Source organism: Lissotriton helveticus, chromosome 7 (genome assembly GCF_964261635.1).
Source record: "Lissotriton helveticus chromosome 7, aLisHel1.1, whole genome shotgun sequence".
NCBI classification, from domain to species: Eukaryota; Metazoa; Chordata; class Amphibia; order Caudata; family Salamandridae; genus Lissotriton; species Lissotriton helveticus.
The window spans coordinates 1,857,173,949-1,857,196,478 of record NC_136068.1 but is presented as its reverse complement, the minus strand read 5'-3'; the positions used below and the strand labels follow the sequence as shown (position 1 = coordinate 1,857,196,478).

Here is a 22,530-nt window from a genome sequence, read left to right as displayed (position 1 = left end):
TGCATAGGCGATGGGAAATTTGCCCCGTGATCTCCGGATATGCTCATCTGAATAAGATAAAATATATTGGTTACAACTCAGAGAACCAGGCAGGTCCAGATACACTGCAGAGCATTTCTTTGTCAATCTGGTCCCAAGACTGTCCCTTTTAGGAAATCAAACGCAGAGGTCAGAGTAAAGACACTCTGGCATTCTGCGGCCACAGAGAGGAGCCACCTGAGTTCATGAAAGGGGAGTAGTGCCACTTTATCCTTCCTATCCTGAAAGACCTTGAGTTTTTAAAAGGACTCTCACCCACTGGAGTTCCCTCTCGTGGCATGCTTCATCGAGTCCACACCCGAAGCACCTAGTGCACTACACTTTACGGGTGATAACTTCACTAAAACGGCTGTATTATGATATTCCTGTTATTCATGGCCAGAACTCAGCACCAATTAAGCCACAAAAAGTGTCTAAGTGCCGAAGAAATAAGTACAAAAAATTATGTAACAAACCGACATTAACATATTTACATGACGAAACAATAGACAGGAGAGCAGAGTGCAAGAGAAACAAGTACAGAAAATCACTAAGAGATGTTGCTCTTTAAACCCTTGGATGTTCCACTGGAAGAACCACCATTGACAAGCATTCAAATGTCGGCAACTATGCTAGCCAGAACCATAAAGCAAAGGCTAGAAGGGCATCCCATCCATACTACAACCGAAGAAACCACTAGCGACCATTCGCAGTGGGCAGTTGGCGGGTCAGCAGAGTACGTTACATCTTTGGTTTATCACTCGCGTTATCTTAGTGGAGCCAAGCCTAGAACACAGACACTTGACTCAGCAGTCACTTCATCAACCTGGGATCAGCGCTGCAAGGTCTGACCAGCAGCTGCTTCCGATGGCTTACAGGACCATCAGATATTCCTAGAATCCCTTAAAATGGCTCCTGGTTTTGGATACGCCATGATCTAAGGTGGACCTGTCAATAACATTGAGTCAGAGACCTTATTGTGTCTTAGTTTTAGGATGGATTTGAGCTGAAAACAGCTGCTGCCTCAGGCATGCATTAGTGAACGGTGTGCATGGCAGTGTTTCTCGCGTCATGCACCTGCTTAGCGCGGTAAATTGGTGGCGGCTGGATGTTGTGGCATGCACGCATACAATCCGTGAAACCGGAGGACAGTTGGACTGCCCATGTAAGGTCTAGCTACTCTGAGGACTATCATCTGTGTGTGAGGGAGTCTGGCGAGTTCACTCTCCAAGCTAATGAGGAAGTGGGATATGTGGGCTAGAACCAGTGATCACAATGACGTCAGAGCAAGAGGGATCTTCTTAATGTAAGGGAAGGTTATGCAGCCCCTTTACTGTACCAGACCCAAGCAGGGACGCTCAGGAACAGCGCCTCGAAGAGCTTTTGAGAGGGGGCCTCTAAGGGTGAACTGTGCAGGTACTGGAGAGGTAGTGCTGCTGTCTCCAACACAACCCCAAGCCTGCTGCTGTCTCAGACACAACCCCAAGCCTGCTGCTATCTCAGACACAACCCCATGCCTGCTGCTGTCTCAGACACAACCCCATGCCTGCTGCTGTCTCAAACACAACCCCAAGCCTGCTGCTGTCTCAGTCACAACCCCAAGCCTGCTGCTATTTCAGACACAACCCCATGCCTGCTGCTGTCTCAAACACAACCCCAAGCCTGCTGCTATCTCAGACACAACCCCATGCCTGCTGCTGTCTCAGACACAACCCCAAGCCTGCTGCTGTCTCAGACACAACCCCAAGCCTGCTGCTATCACACAACCCCAAGCCTGCTGCTGTCTCAGACACAACCCCAAGCCTGCTGCTGTCTCAGACACAACCCCAAGCCTGCTGCTGTCTCAGACACAACCCCAAGCCTGCTGCTGTCTCAGACACAACCCCAAGCCTGCTGCTGTCTAGACACAACCCCAAGCCTGCTGCTGTCTCAGACACAACCCCATGCCTGCTGCTGTCTCAGACACAACCCCATGCCTGCTGCAATTGATTTATTACTTCACACAAGGGGCTCTGCAGTCAGCACCTGTGGTGGCGGGGTTGGGGAGTGGCGGGGGGGTTCTGCCTTCTTACAGACCTACCTGGACATATGTGTTACGGGAAGTCAATCCTCCTGTTTGCTTTAGGAGTCTACATGACAGAGATACTCAGGTGTATTGTCTGAGGCACATTACTTTGCATCTGTGTCATAATCCTGTGCTGCTTGCATAGCAGAGCATGTTCGAGACCTGAGTATTATATTCCTTCTGCTGTGTCCACATCATAGGAGCTGTAGAACATGCTTTTCTTTTCACATGTGAACAATTGAACTAAGTGAGACAGAATAATTTTTCCCTTTTTTATTACAAACTAAATAATCAGTGCAAAATGAACTTCCCATTTTATTCTTGGACCAAAATTTATTTGTTAAACACTTTATCACACATTTAAAACGAACTATAAAAAGTACTTGTGAACTATAGTTGTTCTATAAAATCTATAAACAGTACTTTGCACTATACGGGCCCTATAAAATCTATAACAGTACTTGTGGGCTATATGTGCACTATAGAATCTATAATCTGCACCTGTGCACTATATGTTCCGGAGTGGTTCTACCATGCATTCCTTTTTGGCTCATGTGCAGAAATCTTTTGGCGATATGGAATGGATGAAACTGCGCGTGCTCTAATCACTGCTGCACAAGTAGCAAAGCAGCACCCCATGGCTGTGCCTCGCTTTCTGTGGTGGTGCTCATGGTGATAGGATGCCTCGAGTCTGTGTGCACTGCATGGCATCTGATGCACACCACAGATATCACAGGTGTGTGTAACCCTAGGGCTGGTGTCCATGGACTTCAGCCGGAAGGTCACGACTGAAAGAAGCCAGGCTCGTCAGTAATTTAGTTATATGTTCCATGTAGTGTGTGATCGCTCCAGAGCTGGAGGCATCCCTCTTTAACCCCTCCCATGCTCGTGACTGAACCGCTCCGTCACGAGCCTCGGGTGCGCTGTGCTGGTGACGGAGCGGTTCCGTCACGGCCGGCTCGGTGCGCCTGCGCGGCGCTGATTTCGCACCTGCGCTGGACGTTCCATTGAGCGGGCGGGGCCGTGACGGAACCGGTCCGTCACCAGCACAGCGCGCCCAAAGCTCGTGATGGAGCGGTTCCGTCACGAGCATGGGAGCGCCGTGCAGCTCCCCCTACCAGCTAGTATTGCGGCGGAATTGTCGCCGCAGCGAAGAGGTTAATGCATACCGGATCTGTATCGCTCTGTTGCGTATGGCATGACCCTTTAGAACTTTTGCAGAGCAATGCTTGATCGTACCCATCAGTGCACCTTGGGGATAGCTCTGCTGTGTATGGTGTGTCCCTTTAGAACCCGTGCAGTGCAATGCTTGATCTTACCCTTCAGTTCACCTTGGGGGATAGCTCTGCTGTGTATGGCGTGACCCTTTAGAACCCTTGCAGTGCAATGCTTGATCTTACCCATCAGTGCACCTTGAGGGATAGCTCTGCTTTGTATGACATGTCCCTTTAGAACCCTTGCTGTGTAATGCTTAATCTTACACATCAGTGCACCTTCAGGGATAGCTCTGCTGCGTATGGTGTGTCCCTTTAGAACCCGTGCAGAGCAATGCTTGATCTTACCTCATCAGTGCTCCTTGGGGGACAGCTCTGCTGTGTATGGCTTGTCCCTTTAGAACCCTTGCAGAGCAATGCTTGATCTTACCCATCAGTGCACCTTCAGGGATAGCTCTGCTGTGTATGGTGTGTCCCTTTAGAACCCGTGCAGAGCAATGCTTGATCTTACCTCATCAGTGCTCCTTGGGGGACAGCTCTGCTGTGTATGGCTTGTCCCTTTAGAACCCTTGCAGAGCAATGCTTGATCTTACCTCATCAGTGCTCCTTGGGGGACAGCTCTGCTGTGTATGGCTTGTCCCTTTAGAACCCTTGCAGAGCAATGCTTGATCTTACCCATCAGTGCACCTTGGGGGATAGCGCTGCTGTGTATGGTGTGTCCCTTTAGAACCCTTGCTGTGTAATGCTTGATCTTACCCATCAGTGCACCTTGAGGGATAGCGCTGCTGTGTTTGACATGTCCTCTTTAATCCTTGCTGGGTAATGCTTGAGCGTACCTGACCAGTGCACCTTGGGGGATAGCGCTGCTGTGTATGGCGTGTCCCTTTAGAACCCTTGCAGTGCAATGCTTGATCTTACCCATCAGTGCACCTTGGGGGATAGCTCTGCTGTGTATGGCGTGTCCCTTTAGAACCCTCGCAGTGCAATGCTTGATCTTACCCATCAGTGCACCTTGGGGGATAGCGCTGCTGTGTATGGCGTGTCCCTTTAGAACCTTTGCAGTGCAATGCTTGATCTTACCCATCAGTGCACCTTGGGGGATAGCGCTGCTGTGTATGGCGTGACCCTTTAGAACCCTTGCAGTGCAATGCTTGATCTTACCCATCAGTGCACCTTGAGGGATAGCTCTGCTGTGTATGGCGTGTCCCCTTAGAACCCTCGCAGTGCAATGCTTGATCTTACCCCATCAGTGCACCTTGGGGGATAGCGCTGCTGTGTATGGCGTGTCCCTTTAGAACCCTTGCAGTGCAATGCTTGATCTTACCTCATCAGTGCTCCTTGGGGGACAGCTCTGCTGTGTATGGCTTGTCCCTTTAGAACCCTTGCAGAGCAATGCTTGATCTTACCCATCAGTGCACCTTGGGGGATAGCGCTGCTGTGTATGGCGTGTCCCTTTAGAACCCTTGCAGTGCAATGCTTGATCTTACCCATCAGTTCACCTTTAGGGATAGCTCTGCTGTGTATGGCGTGTCCCTTTAGAACCCTCGCAGTGCAATGCTTGATCTTACCCATCAGTTCACCTTTAGGGATAGCTCTGCTCTGTATGGCGTGTCCCTTTAGAACCCTTGCTGTGTAATGCTTGATCTTACCTATCAGTGCACCTTGGGAGATAGCGCTGCTGTGTATGGCGTGTCCCTTTAGAACCCTCGCAGAGCAATGCTTGATCTTACCCCATCAGTTCACCTTGGGAGATAGCCCTGCTGTGTTTGGCGTGTCCCTTTAGAACCCTTGCAGTGCAATGCTTGATCTTACCCATCACTGCACCTTGGGGGATAGCTCTGCTGTGTTTGGCGTGTCCTCTATGATCCTTCCTGTGTAATGCTTGCAAGATCATACGTGATATGTGCACCTTAGGGGGATAGCTCTTCTGTGGGCAGCATTAGAGCACTTGTCATGTGTCCATTGAGGAGGTTAGGCATGTCTAGGTACCTACAATGATACTTCTGAGTTTTGAAGGGGGAATGGCTCGGAATATGGTAACCTAAACGATGCGCCTGCACAAGACGTCCATTGCATGGATTGCGATTGACCTCATGATGTGTCAGTCTCGCGCCATCATTCAGGAGTACAGAGCTGTGATCTCACTCAGGAGGATACATGGAGAGGGCAGCTCATGCCTGTGGGACCTCTCCCTACTGAATGGACCACTTCCAGCCAGCTGACCCCACCAAGGTGTATGCAGTCCCAGGTAGGGGCACAGCTCTGGAAACCCAACCTGTGTGAGATGACAAGTTATTGCAGTTGGAGACAGACACACCTAGAGAGTGCTTTGAACATATGCGAACCACCTATTGGTGCATTTAGTGTATTTTGGCTCAGGCAACACCTCCAACATCCCCGTATGGATGGTGAAGCCTCCCTTTGACCGACAAACTTCTGAAGTGCGCAAGTGCAGTCACCATCAGCCATCATTGAGAACGACCAGTCCAGGTCACGTGCCCAAACCCAGAAGGACGATTTGTATAGTGACCATTTCTTGCTTCAGTGGACACATGTATGAAACCCCTTCGAGCGGTCACAATGTTTGCTTGCTGGCCTTGCATCAACTTTGCTCTCTTTAGGCCATACTAAAGTCCTATTCCACAGGCTGGAAATGTCCTTCTGCTAATGGGTGTTCTTCAGTTTCAAGGTATGAAGGGGGAGGAGTCAGTGGTTCCAGGTGCATTGACACGTCCTTCAGTGCTAAGATTTCGTGGATGTCCGAGCTGATCCTTCGCAGCTGGTGGGGCATCGTAACCCTTGGACCTCCTACGATACCAGAGTGCGGTCCTTGGTTTCCGCCATGGTTAGCGGTTGAGTTCATTGCTGCCGGGCTCCTACCGTCTGCAGACTCCGCCTCGTGTATGTCGGGGGTCAACGTAGCTGGCACTCCGTGCTCCAAGTCTATTACGCTGTAAGGAGGGGGCTCGCTCAGCTCGGCGGCGAGGGGGCTCTGACCAGGCCTGAGCCCAACAGTCCAGATCTCAATAGGGTGATTCAGGTATCTGGGGTCCACCACGTCTTCATATGACGGGGCGGCATATGCAGCAGCATTACTGCAGTAAAGAAACCAGAAAAAGTTAGGATGCAGTTTGTGAGATAACAGACCTAATACACTATCTCTATGCAGATTAAACTAATAATTGAGAATAATTGACAATACAGAGCAAAACAAAAGCTGTGAAAAATTCATAAATATATATATATATATAGACAATACCCTTGCAGGCTTAGAGTGCTGCATAAATAATGCAAAAAAAGAAGTAGGGAATTCTGGGTAGTTCCAAAGTTTAAGTGGAGCACATGGATCACACTACGACACCAGAGACACTCTGAACCTGCTCATCTCAAATGTCTGTTTCTCTAGCAGAGTTTTTAACCCTAGGATTAGTACAGTGCCGCCCGCGCCGGGCTAGAAGGTGACAACGCCTTGTGCCGCCGACTCCTATTGGCATTCTCATGCTTTTATCTCACAGGTTCATAAAACGAGCATCACTGAGCGGAGTATTAATGCTCATGAGTAAACAATACAATTTGATTTGCAGTGTGTGTGCTCTATAAATGGGGGATATTGTGTATCATTAATAATTACCCCATGAAACTGCCCATTTAGTTAAATTTAAAGTAAGAAATGCATTGGCCAAACTAATGTAAAAAAAGTTCACCGAAAATCGAATCAAAGTGAAGTTAGTCAGTCAAATCACTTTATTCGATTAATTAAAATCATAAAAGTAATTACACAATGCACAATATAATAAAATCATGTAACCCAATAAGCCATTTGAGCGATTTTTTTTAAAGGAATTAATACAGCAGGATCCATTTTCTAATGTAAAAAGAGCTTAAAAAACAATTAAGAAGTTATCGTTGCAAACCAAAATCGAAATTCGCAAGTTATGGTTAGGATCACGATCCGTATTTTACACAACCATGCAAAGCATAACACACACCAGATGCAATGTACATGATGCAAAGAATCCTTAGGGAATTAAAGTGGGGAATGCCACTTGTTTAACCTCCACTTATTGGTCTTCGCTGGGTGGATCTACATGAAACGTCAGAAAACTAATCTAACGATTTTGTTTTATTGGAAAATTTTGTGAAGATTCGTCAAATGGAGCCAAAGTTATTACGAAAACAAAAAATGCCTTTTCAATGGAAAGTCTGACCTAACCATAAAACACTCAGTCTATGGCCATTGTGCTTTGTAAAAAATGAATATACACAGCTGAAAAAACGCAGTTAAAAATTGAGCTATGGTTCTGGCTCAATGGCGTAACGCCGCTGAATTTTGGTAGTTATGGCCATCAGCAAACAACTCATGCCAAAGGCAAACCAAATATGGACTCTGGTACAACACAGTCACTGTGGCATAGTATTTAAAACCACTTTTTAAAAAGAGCTTGTAAAACTCCCCTCAGAAAGAAGATACACAATGTGCAAATTAGGGTACATGGTTAAAATCTACCTGGAGGAGGCATCACTTGCCTGTTTGGCTTAACGTCAGAGTATCATAGAGGGAAACACTAAAACATGGATAGAACTTGCACATCAGATGCCTTTTTAGCACCCTGGCTTAGGTGCAATGGAATTCAATTGCAGAGCTATGCTCCCAGCAGTCTAAAGGACCCACCTCACAGGCTCGCCTTTGTTATGGCCAGGATTTGCAAGGATTTTTTTGGGCAGGGTAATACTTAATTTGTGCTGGTGTTTGCTGGTGCTCTGTGTCAGCACTGGTTTCTAAATATGGCACTTATTTATGACAGTCCACCACATATTGGCGCTATTTTTGAGCAGATCTCAAAAGAATTTAAAAAACGTGTTCAATATACTTAAAAAAAGAAATAATAAAAACTCTGGGTCAAGCCATCGCAACTGTGGGAGGTGAGCTTAATACCTTGGGACCAAGCGCTTCTATTTTTACAAACTTTTGCACTGGAACGCTTCCTGACGGCTAACAAAAATGCCATTGGTGGAGGTTTTCTTGTAATTTGACCCCAAGTGATGGTGCCCTAAGATATACTTTGCATTGTGGGTGCTCCAGCCTTGGCCAGAATGGCCAATGGGGTCAGGTTTGACATATAAGCACTCAGGATTTGAGCACCAGGTTTGCAAGTGGTAAAAGACATTTTGGTTTTGTGGTCATATGTGCAACAGAAAGTGCCATGGTGAGTTGTGAAAAGGGAATGTCTAAATAATGGTGTTTTACAAAATATTCATTTAACAGTGCAGTCAATCCGCTGGCCCAAAGGTGGTTGTAGGCCACAAACAACTTTGAGAGGAATGTAAGAGTGGCCAGTTAGTGAAACTGATCTAGTTTGCTAAAATGAGGTCTATATTCCTAATAAAAATATTGTCAGGTGTCAATCATGCCTACAATTAAACATAACGAAATATTTATTGCAAGAGGATGTGACTTTTATACATTGAAGAAGCTATATTACCACTGGAAGGGCGAGTAGAGAACTTCGACTTGTGTAGAGTTCATGAACAAGTCCTGAACAAACACCAGGGGAATGTCTCAACACGGTCTTGCAGACACAGACATATGTTGTACATACATTGTGCTGGGATAGGGGTCTAGAGCTTACAGCCAGAGCTAAAAAGCGAGACAATAAACCAAAAGAAGGAGAAAAAGAGAGGAAAGGAAAACTAAATGGAGAGAAGAAAAAAGTATGAAAATGGGTAGCGAAGAAGAAACACAAAAAGGAGAATAGGAGAAGAAATTGGTACATCCAAGGGGGTACACTAATGGAAGAAAGAACATGGGAAGGAAACAGTTAAGGGCAGGAAAAGACAAAAGAGTAACGAGATACAAAGACGAGGAAGAAAGCAGTGAAGGAGAAAGTGAGGTGAGGTAATGAGATAAAGTAAAAAAAGAACATAAAGGAAAACAAACGAAGCCAAGAAGATAAAAGAGAAGATGAAAACAAAGTGAAGAAAAGAAAGTAGGAGGGTCCCAAAGTCAAGCAGGTGTAAAATCGAGATCATAGTACTAAGGAGGAAGAGTGTTGTACCTTTATCTAACAGCTTTGCTTGTAAACTTTGTTTTCCTGCCAAATGAAGGAACATGGCGTCTTTCCCTGGTTTGTATTGGACTAGGGTGCACTGCTCCAGCTCTTGTTATGTTTTATTATTTGTGGTAAAACTGTCGGCAGTGACCATGAAAGACAGGGTCACAGAGGGAAAGAGGGGAGGACAGATGGAATCAGGGACGCAGAAGAGAGGCAGGAACACTGATTAAAACCTACAAACCATCCCCACATCGTAAATCGTGCATCTGGATTTGACACCACAACAGCACACCATTAGATGAGCATGACTCCCTACTCTCACCTCCTTATAATTTATGACTCACACTCAGAGTGGCCGTCACTGCAGGCCAGCAGGGATTCTCGTAAAGGGGCCCATGTGTCTCTGGGTTTTGATGCTGTGGGCAGCTCTTCTGCATATGTCTCCAGCTGGTCCCTGCAGTATACCATATCCTTCAGCCATCCCTCTACTTTAGGGCATTTTCTGCTGTCCCACGTGAACAGAGTTCGTCTTTTCGCTAACAGCAAGGCCACCTGTACTAGTCTCTCCGTGACACCTTTCAGCTGTGGAGCATGTCCCAGCAGGCACAGTGCCGGAGTATTTTGCAGCACAGTCCTTGTCATCTTTACAACACTAGACAAAACATCGTCCTAAAATGCATGCACATGACCGCATTCCCAAGCCAAATGCAGAAAGCAAATCCATCAAGAGCTAATTATTACATTTAATGTTTTTGATTAAGTGATACAAGTCTTGTTGCTCTTGTTATGAACTATGTCTTTTTTAGGATTGTGATTAATGAAATAATTTAGCACATTTCAAATTCTTGAATCGGATTTTGTAAATGTTCGTTGGATGATTTTTTTTAATGTTATTTCCTTAGGTGTTTTTGTAATGTTTCATGTCAATTTGGAATGTAGTTTATTGATTGAATAAGATGTAAGTGCTTTGATATGTGTATTCTATTTACTGCCTTTAAAATAATTCTTTCTGGAGTATACTAGTTTCCACTGAGAATATTTGAATAATAGGTATAAATAAATGTACCAGACCAGATCTAATGAAATTGTTTATTTGGTCGTTGTTAAAGTCATATTGGAAGTAGCGTGAGAGGGGGCATTTTGTGTGTGTTTTGATATTCTAAAACGGTCCAGCCCTCCCTCAGCCCCCTCAAGGACCTAACTCCTTTTGTGTGCAATGCAGAAAGCCAGCAGGGTCCAAACCACATATTTTGCACTTCCCCTCCTCGCGTAACCCTATTTTCCACAGTTTGTGAGGGGTGTGGTATGTCTGGTGCAGAAACTTTAGATGTATATTCCTTAAATTACTGTTTGGGGTCAGTCGCCCACTGACCGAGCATATTCGCCCCCAGTCTGCCTCCGTCAATGGAGCATCTAGTACAGTGTTCCATCGCACTAAGCTAGTATCTACAGTGTGTGGTATATCAGCTTGAACTGCTTTGTACAATTTAGTGACCATTTTCTTCTTTGTAGGGGCCGTGATTACCAATTGGAGTGGCAGTGACATTTCAGGTTCTGCCGGATAATCAGTATAGTGAGCTTTTACCGCCCGTCGCAGCCTGTAACAGGTAAAATTAAACAACAGCGTCGGGCTCGTTATATAGGATAATTCCTCCCCAGATATATACTTTCCCTCTACATATAGGTCACCCATAGTTACAATCCCGACCTCATTCAGTGCCTTTATCGACCCCTTGTCCCTCGATTCGTAGTGCAGGAGCGTAACGGGGAAGTTTGTGGGTCTTCCGTCCAATCGCCTGCCATGCCGCCGTGGTGACGTCAATTGTGTCAATCTCTGTTCTCGGTGTGTGTCTGCGGGAATGTGTGATAATGCCCTTCAATGGTATAGGAGCAGCGTCACCCTGTTCTACCGCCACGTGTGGCGTGAATGCATGATGTTTAAACCAGTAGTAAGCGTACTGAGCTTGACAACACAGATAATACATATAAATATCAGGCGCTTTAAACCGACCTCTGTCGTATGGGAGTGATAGTGTGCGCCAGCTGATTCTCGGTTGTTTTGTGCCCCACACAAGCCGTAATAATTGCGTTGGGACTGTTTTAAAGAAGTGAACTGTCAGGGGAACAGGGACATTGCAGAACAAATATAAGAACTTAGGCAATATTACCATCTTTATAATGGCTATCCGGTCCGCTAGTGATAATGGCAAGCCTAGCCATTTATCAACATGAGTGACCAAGGAGGCATAGGCCGCTCCGTAGTTTTCGGCAATGACCACTGCCGGATCTCTGTGTAGTCACACTCCCAAGTATTTAACCGGTTCGTCAGACCATACAAGCGGGTATTCCACAATTGGAGACTTGGTGACAGCGGTTAACGGAATTATCACCGATTTTTTCCAATTAATGTGAAGACCAGAGTGCAGACTAAACTTTACATATTCTCGAAGAAGGGGAGACAGATATGCGGACTGTTCACGGACGTACAAGACCATGTCGTCCGCATAAAGTGAAATCCCCACCGGTCTGTTATAAAAATTGAGCGCCGCAGCTCTATGTAGCGGACGGATTTTGCACGCCAGAGGTTCCAGCACAATGGCGAATAACAACGGGGATAAAGGGCATCCCTGTCGTGTGCCTCGTTCTATTCGCAGCGTCTCAGATGTGAAACCGCCAATCCGCACTCTAGCGGTAGGCTCCGTGTATAGTAATTTAACCCAGTTTACAAACATGGGGGGGAAGCCCATCCTATATAGTATCTGTACCATGTAACTCCATTCTATGGAATCAAACGCCTTTGCAGCGTCCAATCACACCGCAACGGCTGGTAGGTCCGGATTTAAGACATGTAACATGGCAAAGATAGTGCGTAAGTTTAGAGACGTAGATCGGTCTGGGATAAACCCAGATTGGTCTGGAAGGACCAGGAGGAGCATTAACGGCTGTAGCTTCGTGGCCAAGATATTCGCTTAAATTTTGGCATCTAGGTTGATAAGGCCCAGGGGGCGGTAAGATTCACGTTCATACGGGGGTTTGTTTTTCTTTAGTAGTGTGATAATCATTGCCTGGCATAGTGACGGTGGAAGTGTGCCAGCCTCATAAGCCTCTGCATACATTGCCAGTATGTGAGGTGCAAGTATCGTAGCGTATGCCTTGTAAAATTCTGCAGTCAGCCCATCCGGCCCCGGTGCTTTCCCATTTGGGAGTGATTTGATAGCCGTCACTACACCCTCTATATCTATCGGCAAGCTAAGGTATTTCCTATGCACATCAGATAACCATGCATATGCAATGTCATCCAAGTACTCGTTCAAATCCTTCCTGTCGGTGCCCCCACTAGAATTGTACAGCAAGCTATAGAAAGTACGGAATTGCTCCACGATTTCCTTTGGGGAGTGGTGTGCCCCTACATTGCTTTCCACTATACGGTCAATAGGAGGTTGCATAGTCCTACACGTTAGTTTAGCCGCCAGTGATCTGCTCGGTCTCCCTCCCTCTCCATATCGCCTAGCTACATGTCTTTTTGATATGTACTTGACCTCTGAATCTGCTAGCTCATTATATTCATCGATGAGCTCATGTATGCGTGCTAGTGTCTCTGTACCACATTCAGTGTCATATTGAGTCTCCAGCTCCCTCAGCTTGCCTTCCACCATATGTAGCCTATTTCGTATGTCTTTTAAGATGCCCGCTGACGTTCTAATGCAAGTTCCCCTGATCGTAGCCTTGAAGGCCTCCCAGAGTATCCCCTGGCTATCCACTGACCCAACATTCTCCTCAAAGTATCGCTCTATGGCAACCCTGATTGTGTCTGCATACGTGGGATCTAAAAGTGCCCCTGCTCTAAATCTCCATGTGAATGGCGGATTCTGATTTTGAGGGATAGTCATTGTAAGCAATATCGGGTTGTGATCTGATAGCGTTCGGGGCAGTGTCTTGACATCTGTCACCCAAGCGTTGACCTCGTCACTAATCAGCCAGTAGTCCAATCTAGACCACCCGTTCGTCGCCGGCGTGATGTGTGTGCCCGCTAGGGTCTCTGAGTGTCTGTGTTGCCAGGGATCAACCAGCCCAAATTCTAGCATGCAAGTTTTTACGCATGCAGCTACTTTGACCATCCTAGCCCCTTGTGGGTTTGATTTATCCATCTTAGGATCTAGGTGTGTGTTTAGATCCCCTCCCCATAGTATAGCTGTGTCCGGCCATGTGCGTAATGTTCTATATAAGTTCCCATACGCACTACTGGGCCATAGAAACTTATAATCGTCACCGCTGCATGTCCCAGTTTTGCCAGTACCGTCGCCCATCTACCTTCCTAATCTGTAGCAAAGTCTAGCATCTTGAAGCTGACCCCCCCTCTTTATTAATATTAGGACACCCCTTGCATATGAGGAGTAGGAGGAAGCAAGTCTATACGTCGCCCATTTTCTAGCTACTGTGTCCTCCGTTACCTTAGTGAGGTGAGTCTCTTGTAATAGTGCTAGTGTGACATTGTGATGATCCAAGTACGCTAATACCTGCCGTATCTTCTGTGGTGTGTTAAGCCCACGTATATTCCACGATCTACCCTTATATGTGGTTCCCGTCATGGTGGTATCAGTGGCAAGGCAATGTGTCTAGCATTTGAGTCTGCATGCGAGTGCAACTCTTCACAATTTGTCTGGGTTTTATTATACCTAGAAACAATTGCCCTTGATCTGAAAGAACAAAAAGAACCCCCCCCTCCCACTTCAGCACACCCCAATCGCTAAAGACATGTCCCCCATTTAACTCCCTAACAAACAACAACATAATTACCCAAAAATCAGGTTGGGGATTACCCATTGGGGGTCATGGCGGCTTCCACCACTCCCAGGGATCCAGAGGAAGGGGAGCCATCGATTCCATCGTGTTTCCCCGCATCTCTCCCGTGCCGGCAGGTGAGTATCCACCCTTAAGTTAGTTTGCCTACCATATCACTTACTTCGGGTCACACGCCATCTCAGGCTGGGTATAGGTGTGGGCATTGTAATGCCTTCGCAAGCGATCAACATACCCTCCTTACTGTTCATTCGTCAATATCTGATGTTGGAGAGTCAGAGGACTGTCGCTGCTGGCACCGCAGTGGTTTTACATGGTCCATAGCCTGCTTGGGCGACATGAAGATTTTACCTTTCTCGAATGTTCCAATGCGCAATCTCGCCGGATATAACATTGCATACGGTATTTGCTCTTTCTGCAGGAGTTTCTTGACATTTTGGTATTCCTTGCGCGCTGCCTGGACAGTGGGCGTAAAATCCGGATAAAACGATAACGTGTTCCCTTGGTGGTCAATGGAGCCTTTTTGTCGAGAAATGCGCAGGACTGTATCCCGGTCTCGAAAATTTAGCAGCCTGGCGATTATGGGCCTCGGAGGCGGACCCAGTGGAGGACGTGCCGCCAGTGATCTCTGTGCGTGCTCGACAGCGAACAATGGGGACAGTTCATCTTTGCCTCATATTTCCAGTAGCAAAGCCTCAACGTAGTCCTCTAGTTTCCCTACGTTCGTGGATTCTGGCAGCCCTATTATGCGAATGTTGTTCCTGCGGGATCTCGCTTCGCTATCCTCGCTCCTAGTCTGTATGACCTCCAATAGCTTGGCGAATTCTCCCGTTTTGTCCGCAACTTGTCGTAGGCCATCCTCCGTATCCGATATCCGCTGTTCAGCCTCATTTAATCGGACTGTGTGTTTATCAAGTTTCGATAAGAACTGGTCCTTCCGTCCAGGTAAGACTTCGATTTTACCGTCTATCGACTGTAGACTATTTTGTATAGCAGTTTTTTCAAGGGCGGAGTTTGGCGTCGCGGCAGCATCGTGTTCTGTGTCCGACGTCAAAGATTGTCCTGGGCGTCCCCCCTTCCTCAGCTCAAACATGAGTCTGGGCTGAGTTTTGTCCGGTTTCCCCATGTGAGCCAGTCTGTGGGGGGGCCGCAGCAATGAAATAGGTGCCCACTCCTGATGTATTGCCAAGGGTCACTTACTGCCACTCCCCGCCAGCTGCCTCCAGCATGCGCCAAGTTCTTCAATAGTGCACTGCGCGCACCAAGCAGGCCTGTCAACCCGCAGTAAATCAGCCGGGAGCTACCGGCTGGCGCCCCAAGAACGCCAACCAGCGTGTCCACCAGACTCTCCGTACACCACACTTGCTGCTGTCTGGATGTCTCAGCCACGTGGTGCACCCGCGCGGGGTACGCAGCGCACAGTGCCCGGAGCGCCCACTTTTGTCCGATCTACTAGTGGCTAGTCTCTGTCACAGGTCCTTGGGAGGCGACAGGTAAGTGTCTCTGCAGCGCGCCTGCTTTATGCACGTTCCTCCGTCTGCGTGGAGCTCCACCCCCAGTTGCGGCCTAGGATTGTCCTCTACGCCGGGACCTCACGTGAAGTTGTCCCAGGTTACCTCTCCAGGCGCCGCTGATCACCACCTCCGTTGTTTCGCCGCCCGGCGTCTCCCTTTCCATCTGCAGTCGCACAAGCGAGACTAGCGCCAGGAAAAGGGTAAGAGCGTTGCTGTTAGTCGTCCTCTCACCAGCAAGCGCTGCTTCACATGGCAGCCTTTGCTCCGGTCCTTCCCTCCGCATTTTCGACCGCCGCCGTTTTCAGCAGGTCCCGGACAGTCGCGGTGCGGATCAGCAAACTCCATTTCCCAGTCCGTTTAAGACGCTGCACAGCGCTCCGGCGGCTGCAGGGCTTCAGTAATTCGCTCCGAGGAATTATTCCGACATTTAGAGAGAGTAGGGCAAGGATATTCGCTGATTTTGTTCGATGGCTGGCGGAGCAGCACTACAGTGCGGCCATGTTCGCCGAGCTCCAAGCCACGCCCCTAAAAACACACAAAAGATGTTGAGAGGAAGGCTTGCACATAGACTGGCAATCGTTCTCGGTAACATCCCATCCCAGTTTTTTTTGTGCATCATGCCATCATCGGACTAGACCCAGCCGTAGGCACGGGTCCCATGCTCACTGTGCCAAGCTGTACATGGCGGAAGAGGCCCAATTAGGCCAAAACCGGTCTTAGATTTTTTGGGTGTCAGTCCAAGTGGACCTGGCTCAGCAGTTCGGGCTGGACTGTTCGCATTGGAGCAGGACCAAGGTTGATTGGCACATCGCTGGATCTATTTTGAGGTGGTAGGGCGAAGAAACAATGGACCAGGATACAAGTGGAGTGCTCACTAGTGGCTGGGATGATTATGCCAAACACTCCATGCACCTCTGTTTTGTATTTTTCAGTGCGGTGAATCATGTGTAGTTTCTGAAAAAGAAGAACCTAATTCACTGCCTCTTACAGATGTAGCAGTGCGAGGGGGGGGGGGGTAAAAGTGATCTAAGTAAGCACATGTTTATATCTATGTAATGTATATATCTATGTATGAAACGTATTTAAAGATTTAAATTCCTACTTAATATACACACTTTTGCACCACCTTACAGCACCCTCATGATGTACAGTAATCTACTGCTTCCCAGCTAATTCATGCATTCATAGGTGATGATGCTGGTTAGACTTCACTGTGCAATAATCACAATACCCCAAAGATGGCCCTTGGATTCACAATATTAAATCCTTAGCTCAGTCCCGGTAGTGTTGTAAAGAGCAGTCAGGTTTTACTAAACAAACATGTGCAAACATTTTATTATAAATTTTATTTTTGTGCAGGTGGAAAAGAATACAGTCACAGCCAGCTCACATTTCGGCATAAGAAAACTTACAACATGGTTCTATCTCCACAGCCTTCATGCCCACAGCCCGGAGGCCGGGCGGCGACTTTTGTTTTCGTTGAGTAATGTGCTGTTGTTTCACAACGTGCGAGCTCTGTAAATAACTCCCCGAACCTGCTTTTTTGAGTTATTTTCCCCCCACAACTCCCCCCCACCCCCTCCCACCCACCCCTGTCTTCAAACTAGTTGGTTTCCATCTCAATGCGGTTACAGTTCGGTCTCATGCGCGGCCAATGAAATGGCACGTGTCCATCAACACCATTCGTGTCCACTCTGCTGATGCCCCTCTCCTGTCCCATGATGCTGTACATAACCTCACATGTGTGGTGACCCTAAATTTCTCAGCGTGCCAGAGTGCCCCCAATTACATCTCTTCATCAGGTGATCTCCCTTTCCCGCCTACGCACCCCGTTCGCTTATGCGGAACCTCCCAAGCGCCCGGCTTCTAGGCCATGGTATTGTCTCCATTTACCCCATACCTTTCGGAATTTTCTGGGACAACCTCTCGCCTTGTACGTCACTCGTTCTGCAGCCATATAGAGGTCCAGCCCTCTCCTCCATTCCTCTACTTCTGGCCTTTCCGCTGCCCCCCAGTATTTGGCAATGTCTCTTTTCGCCACTACTAATGCCAGCACCAAGAAAATAATATGCGGGCGCGGCAGGTCTACGTCGGCCACCAGTCCCAGTAGTGCCAGCTTCGGGTCCAGTGTCAGCTCTACACCCAGTACCTCCCCCAGTTCCGTGAAGATGTGAGACCAGTACTGTTGAATCTCCGCACAGGACCAGATTGTGTGGTAAAAGTCCCCCGGTTCGGCCCTGCAACGCAGACAGGTGTCGTCTGTTATTTTGCCCATCTTGAGGAGACGCCTCCTATCAAAGTACGTCCTGTGCAGCACATTCAATTGAATCAGCCTCAGCCGTGACTTAATGGCCACTTCCCGGGGGTGCATCAGAATCAGTTCCCAGTCTAAATCTTCCAATTGTCCCACTTCTGCCTCCCACTTGCCCCTGAGTGTCGGCAACCTTCCAAACATGTTATTCGTGAGTGTTTTGTATGTGAGGGACACTGCCTGGTGTAGTATTTGTTCCTGTAGGAGTCTCCCTTCTAAGGGTGAGTACTCCGGTATATCTTGTAGAGCTATCTTCTGTGCTTGCCAAGCATGGACTAACTGCATGTATTTGTACTGTTGTGTGTGATGTAATCCAAACTCCTCCCGGAGCATCGCAAAGGTCTTCAACTCACCCTGCCTGATCACGTCCCCGATGGTAGAGATCCCTATATCGTCCCACCTATGGAAGCCCTCCAGTTTTTTAAGTTCCGTGAACCAGTTGCAATGCCACAGTGGTGTCTGGCGTGTAGGTTTCTCCTCCCACACCGTGGCCCTAGTGGCCCTTATCCATGAGCGGATCGTGATCATAGTCGCGGGCAGGAGCGTCCTCCCTGTCTCCCCTCCATATATGTAGTGAAGAATATTGTGTGGAGATAATTTATGTCTTTCTAATGCATACGTCGGGTGGTCCGCCGGTGCATGTAACCAGTCATTTATGGGGGTCAAGTGTTCCGCCCAGTAGTAAGCCTCCAGGTTCGGCAAGGAAATCCCACCATTGTATTGGTGCCGTTGGAGCGTTTGGAGTGCGATGCGTGGTTGTTTGCCTAACCATAGGAACGATCTTAAGCCTGCATGGATTTTGGCGATCGTGGCGGTCGGGAGTGAGTAATATTCATTCTGAAGTGCGTAGAGGAATTTCGGTAGAGTGATCATTTTGTACATAGCCGCCCTACCCAGGAGGGTGAGTGGTAGCAGCCTCCATCTCGTCATATCCTCTACTGCCTCTTTCATTACTCGTTCTACGTTGGTTTGAAACGAGCGCTGTTTGTCCAGAGTGATATAGACCCCAAGGTACTGAAACCCTTCCGTGGTAGTGAGCAAACGGTCTGGTAGAGGCACGTCTGTCACAGGTCCCTGCGGCATGTACAAGACTGATTTGTGCCAGTTGATGGTATGGCCTGCCACCGCCCCAAAGCCCTCCAACTCTCTGAACAACGTACCCACTGAGACCTCGGGTTTCGTAATATACAGCAAGACATCGTCGGCGTACAATGAAACCTTTTCCTGTGTCTCCCCCGAAGTACTCCATGTAAAACCATGGATCCTTGGGTTCTGCCGAATTTTGGCCGCCAATATTTCTATCGTGAGTGTAAAGAGTAGCGGGGACAGCGGGCAGCCTTGTCTGGTGCCCCTTTCTACCCAGAATTCGCGTGACAGCCATCCATTAACTCGTACCCGCGCTCTCGGCGCCGTGTATAGCAGCCCTATCCATTTTTGGAAGTGTGGACCAAAACCAAACCGCCTAAGTGCCGCCATAAGAAAGGGCCAGTGTACCGCGTCGAACGCTTTTTCGGCGTCTAAGGACATGAACCAGTGTGGTTCCGTCTTATCTCTCACTTCTTGGAGCCAGTTGTGCGTCCGTCGGAGGTTAAGCTTTGTCGCTCTATCCGGCAGAAACCCCGACTGGTCCGAGTGTATAAGGTCAGGAACGACCGTCCGGAGACGTGTCGCTAGAATCGTGGCCAGCACTTTCACCTCCATGTTCAGCAATGAGATTGGGCGGTACGAGGCACAATCCTCCTCAGGCTTGCCCTGTTTGTGGATCGGTACTATGGTCGCCAGTGTAAGGTCTCGTGGGAGCGACCCTATTTCGTAGGCTTCAACATATAGGGCTAACAGGTGGCGCGTCAGCAAGTCGGACGTTTTTTTAAAAAATTCCGCCGGAAACCCGTTGGGTCCCGGCGTTTTCCCCGTTTTTAACTTGTTTATGGCTACTCTAACCTCCTCCACTGTGATGTCCGCCTCCAAAGGGGCGCTGAGTTCTGCCTCCAGTACTGGGATATCCACATCTTCCATATACTGTAGGGCCTCGTCAACTGTTCCGAGGTCTCTGCCTCTATAGAAATCCTCATAGTGGAGTGCAAACTCCTCTGCTATGCCCTTGTCGGTAGCTTCCATGATGCCCCCGTCCCTCCTGATATTCTCCACCCACCTTGCTGCTCGTTCTCTCCTGCTGAGCCATGCCAGAAGTTTACCTGACTTGTCACCGACATCGTATAGGCGGTGCAGTGTTGCTAGTGATTGTGTCTTCGCCTCATTAGAGACCAATTGCCTATACTCCCTTTGTTTGTCTTGCAACCGCCTCAGTACGCCTTCCCCTTTGTGGACCAGGTATTCCCTTTCTAGCGCTAGGATGGCAGCCTCAAGCCCTGTCGCCTCCCTGTGCCGTTTATGGCGTTCATCCCGTAGTCTCCCTCTGATTCTGTCCCTCAGCACCGGTTTCATTGCCTCCCAGAAGGTAATATCGGAGTCTACGGAACCCTCGTTCTCCGCCACATATACTTTCACATCGGCCCGCAGCCCTCGTGTCATCTCGGGGGATTGTATGTCCCAAGCTGCCAAGCGCCACTCAGTCTCGCGCCGCACCGTGTGTTTCCCTAAGTGTGCATACAGAGGCGAGTGGTCAGATATCCCCCGTGCCTTGTAGGCGAACACGTCACCCTCTGCCAGGTATTGCCTGGCCATGAAGATGTAATCTAGCCTGGAGAAGGTTTTATGGGCCCCTGAGTAAAAGGAGAACGTCTCCTGTGTCGGGTGTCGCCAGCGCCATGTATCGGTGAGTCCCATCTCCGCCATATATTGTGCCAATGCCGTTTGTGTCCCCCCTCTGCGTGTTGTACCTGAACGGTCTAGTGCTTCTGACATGACGTCGTTGAAGTCCCCCCCCACTATCTGCATCGTGTCAGCCGTGTCCAATAGGATGGATGCTATTTCCCTGAGTGTGCGCGATTGGAGTTTTGGGGGTGCGTATACAGAGACAATTGTCATATGCCGCCTGTTCCAGAACCCTTGTATTCCCACGTATGTCCCCTGTGGATCGCTCCACGAGCGTGTGACGGTAAAGGGATGTGTTTTGCTTATTAGGATTGCAACTCCCCTGGCCCCTGACGTATAGCCCGCGTGAGTCAGTACTTTATACCTCCCCCTCGCTATGAACGTGCATTTTCCTGCCCTGAGGTGTGTTTCCTGTAGGAGGATAAGGTCTGGTGCGACCCTCTTGATGTACGAGTTTACCAATCCTCTCTTTATTTTGGACCCTAGTCCGTTGACATTCCATGTCAGAATGGAGAGGCCCCTCTGATGTCTCTCAGTGGTAATCAATGTATCTGCCATACTGTGTAGTGTGTCTGAAGGTCAGTAGGAGACCATAGCATCTGTTTGCGACCACGTGGAGTATTGGGCATCTGACTGTTTCCCCATGAGTATTCCGGTAACCAACATCCCCCCCAAGATCCCCAACTTGTGTACCTACCCATTTGCAACGTGTGGGAACTCAGTGTTGCTTCTCTTGAACCCCCCCAAACATGAACTTCTCCCCCCCCCACCCCACCTCCCTCCCCATCCAGGTGTGCCCGCAGCACGGGCATCTCTTTCTGAAGGAGTAGGCCTGTCGCCCACCCAATCCCCCCCCCCCTAACAACACCTCAACAACCTTACAATCTCGTCAAACACAACACAAAAAAGAAAAAGGGGAGGGAGGAGTGTCAACTTGCGTGAGTCCCTTCAGCTGACTGCCACTCCACAGTTTCCGGCCTGCCCTCTCATGAGTCCGTGGTCCATCATCGGAATGTCCCTGGGTTGATAATGCCTTGTTCGCCAGTTGTTGCCACTCTTCAGGATTTCGAGTCTTGCGATTCAGATTCCGGTGCACTGTGAGGTTCCGATCCGTCCCGCTCCAGTACCCTGATCTCTTGCACCAACGGATGATCCGATTGCATGTCATCTTCAAATTCTGCACCTCCACCAGAGGTGGGATCGTCACGTGTGTCCTCCTCTTCACCCTCAGATCTCGCCGTGGTGCGTAGCACTTCGTATCTCGAAGCCGAGGCTGCTGCTCCTCCTGGAGAGGCCGACCGCCCCCTCCTTGCCTGCCCGAGGTCGCGGCTATGGTACGGCGTCAGTGGCGTTTGTCTCCTGCCTAGTCTAGAGTGCATTCGTCGCGGCTTTGGAAGTTCCCATTGCGACCTGCTTTTCAGTGCCTTGTCTAGCTCCTCCCGTGTTGCAACCTCTCTACTGTTCAGGATTGGCCGTTCCTCCAACCACTGCCACGCGTCTTCCGGGTGGGTGAAGAAGAGTGTTTGGCTGTTGAATAGTACTTTAAGTTTCGCGGGGAACATTAGCATGTATGGAGGTTTCATTTCTCTGAGTTTGGCCTTCACCGAATCAAAGGATCGCCTCTGCTTTTGCACTTCTTGGCTGTAATCCGGAAAGATCATGATGTGGGAGTTTTCAATCCGGATCTCGCCCAGTTTTCTCGCCTCTCTCAGTATCAGGTCCCTGTCAGCAAAGTTCAGAAATCTTGCAATCACCGGTCGTGGTCGGGCCCCCTCCGGAG

The 22,530-nt window shown here is 48.6% G+C and overlaps 1 protein-coding gene across 7 annotated transcripts in view; it reads right to left on the bottom strand.

Annotated features, from left to right (window-relative positions):
• Positions 1–2,343: 2,343 nt before the first annotated feature.
• Positions 2,344–22,530, bottom strand: part of LOC144770835 (uncharacterized) — a 131,137-nt gene continuing 110,950 nt past the window's right edge. Inside the window, exons 3-4 of one of the 7 annotated variants that reach the window (XR_013599046.1) lie at positions 4,147–6,392; positions 2,344–3,984 (exon numbers count right to left, since the gene is read on the bottom strand). Coding sequence is in view for 1 of the 7 variants with exons in the window: in XM_078655615.1 (XP_078511741.1) it covers positions 5,933–6,392 (460 nt within the window). In the remaining 6 variants the exon portion in view is untranslated. Of the gene's footprint in view, positions 6,393–22,530 lie in introns of all 7 variants that reach the window. The other 6 variants (XR_013599047.1, XR_013599042.1, XR_013599044.1 and 3 more) reach the window with 6 other exon arrangements.